Source organism: Tachypleus tridentatus, chromosome 1, assembly GCF_004210375.1.
Source record: "Tachypleus tridentatus isolate NWPU-2018 chromosome 1, ASM421037v1, whole genome shotgun sequence".
Classification (NCBI taxonomy): domain Eukaryota; kingdom Metazoa; phylum Arthropoda; class Merostomata; order Xiphosura; family Limulidae; genus Tachypleus; species Tachypleus tridentatus.
The window spans coordinates 105,097,411-105,107,688 of NC_134825.1; the positions used below are offsets into that span (position 1 = coordinate 105,097,411).

The following is a 10,278-nucleotide window of genomic DNA, read 5'->3' on the forward strand; positions in this document are numbered from 1 at the left end:
GTACAACAAAATGTAAGGTTTTCTCTTGTACAATAAACGTTTAACTAATGTACTGATGGCCTGGCGTGGCCAAGCGTGTTAAGGCGTGCGAGTCGTAATCTGAGGGTCGCGGATTCGCATCCCGGTAGCGCCAAACATGCTCGCCCTCCAAGCCGTGGGGGCATTATAAAGTTATGGTCAATCCCACTATTCGTTAGTAAATGAGTAGCCCAAGAGTTGGCGGTGGGTGGTGATGACTAGCTGCCTTCCCTCTAGTCTTACACTACTAAATTAGAGACGACTAGCACTGATAACCCTCGAGTAGCTTTGTGCGAAATTGCAAAACAAACAAACAAACTAATGTACTGTACTGTACAACAAAATGTGAGGTTTTTTCTTGTAGAATAAACGTTTAACTAATGTTCTGTAACTGTACCAGAAAATGTAAGGTTTTCTTTTTTACAGTAAACGTTTAACTAATGTTCTGTAACTGTACAACAAAATGTAAAGTTTTCTTCATTCAGCTCCAGGCAGTGCACAAGAAATCTAAAAAACTTACCAGGCTTAAGTAAGACAATTAGAAAGTGTTAAAGACCTTTGAACTTTCCAAACTTTGTAGGACAATTATGAAGGGTTAAAAACCTTTGAACTTTCCAAGCTTATTAGGACAGTTTGGTTGTGTTAAATATATTGGAACTTACCAAACTTTGAAGGACAATTAGGAAACGTTAATGATTTTTGAACCTACCACACTTTGAAGGTCAATTAGGAGATATTAAACATCTTTGTACTTTCCAAACTTTGTAGGACAATTAGGAAGTGTAAAATACTTTAGAACTTACCAGGCTTAGTAGAACAGTTAGGTGGTGTGAAAGACCTTGGAACTTACCAGGCTTAGTCGGACAATTATGAAATGTTAAAGACCTTGGAACTTTCTCTCCTATCACTTCCACACATTCACTTGGAAATAATCCAACCTTAGGAAGATAAAGAGACAAAATTTAAAATACAAACAATGAACGATTTTTTGTTAAAAGCATTTGACTTTTTATGAAGAATAAATCCATTTTTTCTCAGTTTTTACCAAAGGTAATTGAAAGAAAAGAATCAAAGTAATGTTAAAATGGAAGAAAATCATTTTCATATTTTTGCTATTAATTCTACTTAAAATTCAATAAGACAACAATAATTATTTTGATTATATCATACGACAATTTTATGGAAGACAAAAGGTTTGACGTAATATAAGAAATAAATGCATCACTAAATAAAAAAAACTGAAATGAACAACTTAGTGTCAGTAAAAGACATGAAAATGGATCATGGTACAAACATTCATTTCAATCCAGAGTGTGCCATCTCCTTATCATTTATATATACAAGCTCTGACTTGTCAATGAACACCTAGGTACAGTAAATCAGTGTAAACAAATACATACAGTTGTTTCCAGGCATTGAACGAGAGGTTATAATACCGACTTTATCTCTCAAGTAATCACAATAATATCTCAAATTTGCATTTACCGTTTTCTTAAATATTACTGAAGGGAATAATTTCATGCACATAACTCTCCGCTAATGTCTCTCCAATGCCAAGTTTACTCTCACTAATGTCTTTACAACGTCAAGTTCACTCTACACTTATGTCTCTCCAACGACAAGTTCACTCTCCATTAATGTCTCTCCAACGACAAGTTCACTCTCCACTAATGTCTCTCCAACAACAAGTTCACTCTCCACTAACATTTCTCTAACGTCATATTTTCTCTCCGCTAATGTCTCTCCAACGTCAAGTTTTCTCTCCACTAATGTCTCTCCAACGACAAGTTCACTCTCCATTAATGTCTCTCCAACGACAAGTTCACTCTCCACTAATGTCTCTCCAACAACAAGTTCACTCTCCACTAATGTCTCTCCAATGTCACGTTTACTCTTCACTGAACTCTCCAACGTCAAATTCACTCTCAAAAAATGTCTCTCCAAAGTTACGTTTACTCTCCACTAATGTCTCTCTAACGACAAGTTTACTCTCCACTAATGTATCTTCAACGTTAAGTTTACTCTCCACTAATGTCTCTCTAACGACAAGTTTAATCTCCACTAATGTCTCTCCAACGACAAGTTTACTCTCCACTAATGTATCTCCAACGTCAAGTTTACTATCCACTAATATCTCTCCAACGACAAGTTCACTCTCCACTAATGTCTCTCCAAAGTCACGTTTACTCTCCACTGATCTATCCAAGGTCAAATTTCACTCTCAAATAATGTCTCTCCAAAGTCACGTTTACTCTCCACTGATCTTTCCAACGTCAAATTCACTCTCAAATAATGTCTCTCCAAAGTCACGTTCACTCTCCACTAATGTCTCTCCAACAACAAGTTCACTCTCCACTAATGTCTCTCCAAAGTCACGTTTACTCTCCACTGATCTCATCAACGTCAAATTCACTCTCAAATAATGTCTCTCCAAAGTCACGTTTACTCTCCACTAATGTCTCTCCAAAGTCACGTTTACTCTCCACTAATATATTTCCAAAGTCACGTTTACTCTCCACTAATGTCTCTCTAACGACATATTTACTCCCCACTAATGTCTCTCCAAAGAAATGTTCACTCTCCACTAATATCTCTACAACAAGTTCACTCTCCACTAATGTCTCTCGAACAACAAGTTCACTCACCACTAATGTCTCTCCAAAGTCACGTTTACTCTCCACTGATCTCACCAACGTCAAATTCACTCTCAAATAATGTCTCTCCAAAGTCACGTTTACTCTCCACTAATGTCTCTCCAAAGTCACGTTTACTCTCCACTAATATATTTCCAAAGTCACGTTTACTCTCCACTAATGCCTCTCTAACGACAAGTTTACTCTCCACTAATATCTCTCCAACGACAAGTTCAGTCTCCACTAATGTCTCTACAACATGTTCACTTTCCACTAATGTCTCTCCAAAGTCACGTTTACTCTCCACTAATGCCTCTCTAACGACAAGTTTACTCTCCACTAATATCTCTGCAACGACAAGTTCGGTCTCCACTAATGTCTCTACAACAAGTTCACTCTCCACTAATGTCTCTCCAAAGTCACGTTTACTCTCCACTAATGTCTCTCCAAAGTAACGTTTAATCTCCACTAATGTCTCTCTAACGACAAGTTTACTCTCTACTAATGTCTCTCCAACATCAATTTTTTTATCCTCTAATGTCTCTCCAAAGTTAAGTTCACTATCCACTAATTTCGCTGCAACGTCAAGTTTACTCTCCACTGATCTCTCCAACGTGAAATTCACTCTCCACTAATGTCTCTCCAACGTCAAGTTTACTCTCCACTAATGTCTCTCCAAAGTCAAATTTACTCTCCACTGATCTCTCCAACGTCAAATTCACTCAAAAAATGTCTCTCCAAAGTCACGTTTACTTTCCTATAATATCTCTCCAAAGTCACGTTTACTCTCCACTAATGTCTCTCCAACGACAAGTTTACTCTCCACTAGTGTCTCTCCAGAGTCACGTTTACTCTCCACTGATCTCTCCAACGTCAAATTCACTCTCAAATAATGTCTCTCCAAAGTCACGTTTACTCTCCTCTAATGTCTCTCTAACGACAAGTTTACTCTCCACTAATGTCTCTCCAACGAGAAGTTCACTCTCCACTAATGTCTCTACAACGACAAGTTCACTCTCCACTAATGTCTCTACAACGACAAGTACACTTTCCACTAATGTCTCTCCAAAGTCACGTTTACTCTCCACTAATGCCTCTCTAACAACAAGTTTACTCTCCACTAATGTCTCTCCAACGTCAAGTTTCCTCTCCACTAATGTCTCTCTAACGACAAATTTACTCTCCACTAATGTCTCTCCAACGAGAAGTTCACTCTCCACTAATGTCTCTACAACGACAAGTTCACTCTCCACTAATGTCTCTACAACGACAAGTACAGTCTCCACTAATGTCCCTCAAAAGTCACGTTTACTCTCCACTAATGCCTCTCTAACAACAAGTTTACACTCCACTAATGTCTCTCCAACGTCAAGTTTACTCTCTACTGATCTCTCGAACATCAAATTCACTTTCAAATAATGTCTCTCCAAAGTCACGTTTACTCTCCACTAATGTCTCTCCAAATTCACGTTTACTCTCCACTGATGTCTCCAACGTCAAATTCACTCTCAAATAATGTCTCTCCAACGTCAAATTTACTCTCCACTAATTTCTCTCCAACGTCAAGTTTACTCTCCACTGATCTCTCCAACGTGAAATTCACTCTCAAATAATGTCTCTCCAAAGTCACGTTTACTCTCCACTAATGTCTCTCTAACGACAATTTAACTCTTCACTAATGTCTCTCCAACGACAACTTTACTCTCCACTAATGTCTCTCCAACGTCAAGTTTACTCTCCACTAAAGTCTCTACAAAGTCAAGATTACTTTCCACAAATGTCTCTCCAACGTGAAGTTTACACTCCACTAATGTCTCTCCAACGTCAAGTTTACTATCCACTAATGTCTCTCCAACGTCAAGTTTACTCTCTACTGATCTCTCCAACATCAAATTCACTTTCAAATAATGTCTCTCCAAAGTCACGTTTACTCTCCACTAATGTCTCTCCAACGACAAGTTTACTCTCCACTAATGTCTCTCCAAATTCACGTTTACTCTCCACTGATCTCACAAACGTCAAATTCACTCTCAAATAATGTCTCTCCAAAGTCACGTTTACTCTCCACTAATGTTTCTCTAACGACAAGTTTACTCTCCACTAATGTCTCTCCAACGAGAAGTTCACTCTCCACTAATGTCTCTACAACGACAAGTTCACTATCCACTAATGTCTCTACAACGACAAGTTCACTCTCCACTAATGTCTCTACAACGACAAGTTCACTATCCACTAATGTCTCTACAACGACAAGTACACTCTCCACTAATGCCTCTCCAAAATCACGTTTACTCTCCACTATTGTCTCTACAAAGTCAAGATTACTTTCCACAAATGTCTCTCCAACTTGAAGTTTACACTCCACTAATGTCTCTCCAACGTCAAGTTTACTATCCACTAATGTCTCTCCAACGTCAAGTTTACTATCCACTAATGTCTCTCCAACGTCAAGTTTACTATCCACTAATGTCTCTCCAACGTCATGTTTACTCTCTACTGATCTCTCGAACATCAAATTCACTCTCAAATAATGTCTCTCCAAAGTCACGTTTACTCTCCACTAATGTTTCTCTAACGACAAGTTTACTCTCCACTAATGTCTCTCCAACGAAAGTTCACTCTCCACTAATGTCTCTCCAACGTCAAATTTACTCTCCACTAATGTCTCTCCAACGTCAAATTCACTTTCAAATAATGTCTCTCCAAAGTCACGTTTTCTCTCCACTAATGTCTCTCTAACGACAAGTTTACTCTCCACTAATGTCTCGCGAACGACAAGTTTACTCTCCACTAATGTCTCTCCAACGTCAAATTTACTCTCCACTAATGTCTCTCCAAAGTCAAGTTTACTCTCAACTAATGTCTCTCCAACGTCAAGTTTACTCTCCACTAATGTCCCTCCAACGTCAAGTTTCCTCTCCACTAATGTCTCTCTAACGACAAGTTTACTCTCCCCTAATTTCCCACCAATGACAAGTTCACTCTCCACTAATTTCTCTCCAACGTCAAGTTTACACTCCACTAATGTCTCTCCAAAGTCAAGTTTACTCTCTACTGATCTCTCCAACGTCAAATTAACTTTCAAATAATGTCTCTCCAAAGTCACGTTTACTCTCTACTAATGTCTCTCCAAAGTCACGTTTACTCTCCACTAATGTCTCTCTAACGACAAGTTTACTCTCCACTAATGTCTCTCGAACGACAAGTTTACTCTCCACTAATGTCTCTCCAACGTCAAGTTTACTCTCCACTAATGTCTCTCCAACGTCAAGTTTACTCTCCACTAATGTCTCTCCAAATTCAAGTTTAATCTCACCTAATGTCTCTCCAAAGTCACGTTTTCTCTCCACTAATGTCTTCCAACGTCAAGTTTACTCTCCAGTAATGTCTCTCCACTAATGTCTCACTAACGACAAATTTACTATCCACTAATTTCTCTCCAACGTCAAGTTTACTCTCCACTGATCTATCCAACGTGAAATTCACTCTCAAATAATGTCTCTCCAAAGTCACGTTTACTCTCAACTAATGTCTCTCTAACGAGAAGTTTATTCCCCACTAATGTCTCTCCAAAGACATGTTCACTCTCCACTAATGTCTCTTCAACGACAAGTTCACTCTCCAGTTATGTCTCTCCAACGTCAAATTTTTTTCTCCTCTAATGTCTCTACAAAGTTAAGTTTACTCTCCACTGATCTCTCCAACGTAAAATTCACTCTCAAATAATGTCTCTCCAAAGTCACGTTTACTCTCCACTAATGTCTCTCCAACGACAAGTTTACACTCCACTAATGTCTCTCCAAAGTCACGTTTACTCTCCACTAATGTCTCTCCAACGACAAGTTCACTCTTCACTAATGTCTCTACAACGACAACTTCACTCTCTACTAATGTCTCTACAATGACAAGTATACTCTCCACTAATGTCTCTCCAAAGACAAGTTTACTCTCCACTAATATCTCTCCAACGAGAAGTTCACTCTCCACTAATGTCTCTACAACGACAAGTTCACTCTCCACTAATGTCTCTCCAAAGTCACGTTTACTCTCCACTAATGTCTCTCTAACGACAAGTTTACTCTCCACTAATATCTCTCCAACGACAAGTTCAGTCTCCACTAATGTCTCTCCAACGACAAGTTCACTCTCCACTAATGTCTCTCCAAAGTCACGTTTACTCTCCACTAATGTCTCTCCAAAGTCACGTTTACTCTCCACTAATGTCTCTCCAAAGTCACGTTTACTCTCCACTAATGTCTCTCTAACGACAAGTTCACTCTCCACTAATGTCTCTACAACGACAAGTTCACTCTCCACTAATGTCTCTCCAAAGTCACGTTCACTCTCCACTAATGTCTCTCCAACATCAATTTTTTTATCCTTTAATGTCTCTCCAAAGTTAAGTTCACTATCCACTAATTTCTCTGCAACGTCAAGTTTACTCTCCACTGATCTCTCCAACGTGAAATTCACTCTCCACTAATGTCTCTCCAAAGTCAAATTTACTCTCCACTGATCTCTCCAACGTCAAATTCACTCTCAAATAATGTCTCTCCAAAGTCACGTTTACTTTCCTATAATATCTCTCCAAAGTCACGTTTACTCTCCACTAATGTCTCTCCAACGACAAGTTTACTCTCCACTAATGTCTCTCCAAAGTCACGTTTACTCTCCACTGATCTCTCCAACGTCAAATTCACTCTCAAATAATGTCTCTCCAAAGTCACGTTTACTCTCCACTAATGTCTCTCTAACGACAAGTTTACTCTCCACTAATGTCTCTCCAACGAGAAGTTCACTCTCCACTAATGTCTCTACAACGACAAGTTCACTCTCCACTAATGTCTCTACAACGACAAGTACACTCTCCACTAATGTCTCTCCAAAGTCACGTTTACTCTCCACTAATGTCTCTCTAACAACAAGTTTACTCTCCACTAATGTCTCTCCAACGTCAAGTTTACTCTCCACTAATGTCTCTCTAACGACAAATTTACTCTCCACTAATGTCTCTCCAACGAGAAGTTCACTCTCCACTAATGTCTCTACAACGACAAATTCTCTCTCCACTAATGTCTCTACAACAACAAGTTTACTCTCCACTAATGTCTCTCCAACGTCAAGTTTACTATCCACTAATGTCTCTCCAACGTCAAGTTTACTCTCTACTGATCTCTCGAACATCAAATTCACTTTCAAATAATGTCTCTCCAAAGTCACGTTTACTCTCCACTAATGTCTCCCCAACGACAAGTTTACTCTTCACTAATGTCTCTCCAAATTCACGTTTACTCTCCACTGATCTCTCCAACGTCAAATTCACTCTCAAATAATGTCTCTCCAAAGTCATGTTTACTCTCCACTAATGTTTCTCTAACGACAAGTTTACTCTCCACTAATGTCTCTCCAACGAGAAGTTCACTCTCCACTAATGTCTCTACAACGACAAGTTCACTCTCCACTAATGTCTCTACAACGACAAGTTCACTCTCCACTAATGTCTCTACAACGACAAGTTCACTCTCCACTAATGACTCTACAACGACAAGTACACTCTCCACTAATGTCTCTCCAAAATCACGTTTACTCTCCACTAATGCCTCTCTAACAACAAGTTTACACTCCACTAATGTCTCTCCAACGTCAAGTTTACTATCCACTAATGTCTCTCCAACGTCAAATTCACTTTCAAATAATGTCTCTCCAAAGTCACGTTTTCTCTCCACTAATGTCTCTCTAACGACAAGTTTACTCTCCACTTATGTCTCTCGAACGACAAGTTTACTCTCCACTAATGTCTCTCCAACGTCAAGTTTACTCTCCACTAATGTCTCTCCAACGTCAAGTTTACTCTCCACTAATGTCTCTCCAAATTCAAGTTTACTCTCCACTAATGTCTCTCCAAAGTCACGTTTACTCTCCACTAATGTCTCTCCAAAGTCACGTTTACTCTCCACTAATGTCTCTCTAACGACAAGTTTACTCTCTACTAATGTCTCTACAACGACAAGTTCACTCTCCACTAATGTCTCTCCAACGACAAGTTCACTCTCCACTAATTTCTCTCCAACGTCAAGTTTACTCTCCACTGATCTCTCCAACGTGAAATTCACTCTCAAATAATGTCTCTCCAACGTCACGTTTACTCTCCACTAACGTCTCTCTAACGACAATTTAACTCTTCACTTATGTCTCTCCAACGACAACTTTACTTTCCACAAATGTCTCTCCAACGTGAAGTTTACACTCCACTAATGTCTCTCCAACGTCAAGTTTACTATCCACTAATGTCTCTCCAACGTCAAGTTTACTCTCTACTGATCTCTCGAACATCAAATTCACTTTCAAATAATGTCTCTCCAAAGTTACGTTTACTCTCCACTAATGTCTCCCCAACGACAAGTTTACTCTCCACTAATGTCTCTCCAAATTAACGTTTACTCTCCACTGATCTCTCCAACGTCAAATTCACTCTCAAATAATGTCTCTCCAAAGTCACGTTTACTCTCCACTAATGTTTCTCTAACGACAAGTTCACTTTCCACTAATGTCTCTACAACGACAAGTTCACTCTCCACTAATGTCTCTCCAACGACAAGTTCACTCTCCACTAATGACTCTACAATGACAAGTACACTCTCCACTAATGTCTCTCCAAAATCACGTTTACTCTCACCTAATGCCTCTCTAACAACAAGTTTACACTCCACTAATGTCTCTCCAACGTCAAGTTTACTATCCACTAATGTCTCTCCAACGTCAAATTCACTTTCAAATAATGTCTCTCCAAAGTCACGTTTACTCTCCACTAATGTCTCTCTAACGACAAGTTTACTCTCCACTAATGTCTCTCGAACGACAAGTTTACTCTCCACTAATGTCTCTCCAACGTCAAATTTACTCTCCACTAATGTCTCTCCAAAGTCAAGTTTACTCTCCACTAATGTCTCTCCAACGTCAAGTTTACTCTCCACTAATGTCTCTCCAAATTCAAGTTTACTCTCCACTAATGTCTCTCCAAAGTCAAGTTTACTCTCCACTAATGTCTCTCCAAAGTCACGTTTACTCTCCACTAATGTCTCTATCGACAAGTTTATTCTCCACTAATGTCTCTCCAACGTCAAGTTTACTCTCCACTAATGTCTCTCCAAAGACAAGTTTACTCTCCACTAATGTCTTCCAACGTCAAGTTTACTCTCCAGTAATGTCTCTCCACTAATGTCTCTCTAACGACAAATTTACTCTCCACTAATTACTCTCCAACGTCAAGTTTACTCTCCACTGATCACTCCAACGTGAAATTCACTCTCAAATAATGTCTCTCCAAGGTCAAGTAAACTCTCCACTAATATCTCTCCAAAGTCACGTTTACTCTCCACTAATGTCTCTCCAACTTTAAGTTTACTCTCCACTGATCTCTCCAACGTGAAATTCACTCTCCACTAATGTCTCTCCAACGTCAAGTTTACTCTCCAGTAATGTCTCTAGAAAGTCAAGTTTACTCTCCACTGATCTTTCCAACGTGAAGTTCACTCTCAAATAATGTCTCTCGAAAGTCACGTTTACTCTCCACCAATGTCTCTCTAACGACAAGTTCACTCTCCACTAATGTCTCTACAACGAGAAG

The 10,278-nt window shown here is 39.2% G+C and overlaps 1 protein-coding gene across 1 annotated transcript; it reads right to left on the minus strand.

The window, feature by feature from the left end:
- Window positions 1–399: 399 nt before the first annotated feature.
- Window positions 400–6,774, minus strand: LOC143257425 (uncharacterized). Its single transcript, XM_076516083.1, has 2 exons — window positions 1,504–6,774; window positions 400–956 (listed from the first exon to the last, which is right to left on the minus strand). Exon 1 carries the CDS (start codon window positions 5,161–5,163, stop codon window positions 4,645–4,647), a length of 519 nt encoding a protein of 172 aa, XP_076372198.1. The 5' UTR covers window positions 5,164–6,774; the 3' UTR covers window positions 400–956; window positions 1,504–4,644.
- Window positions 6,775–10,278: the final 3,504 nt, after the last annotated feature.

Bases quoted from the DNA above. Each gene is read 5' to 3' on its own strand.
- LOC143257425 (XM_076516083.1), bottom strand. From the start codon at position 5,163: ATGTTCGAGAGATCAGTAGAGAGTAAACATGACGTTGGAGAGACATTA.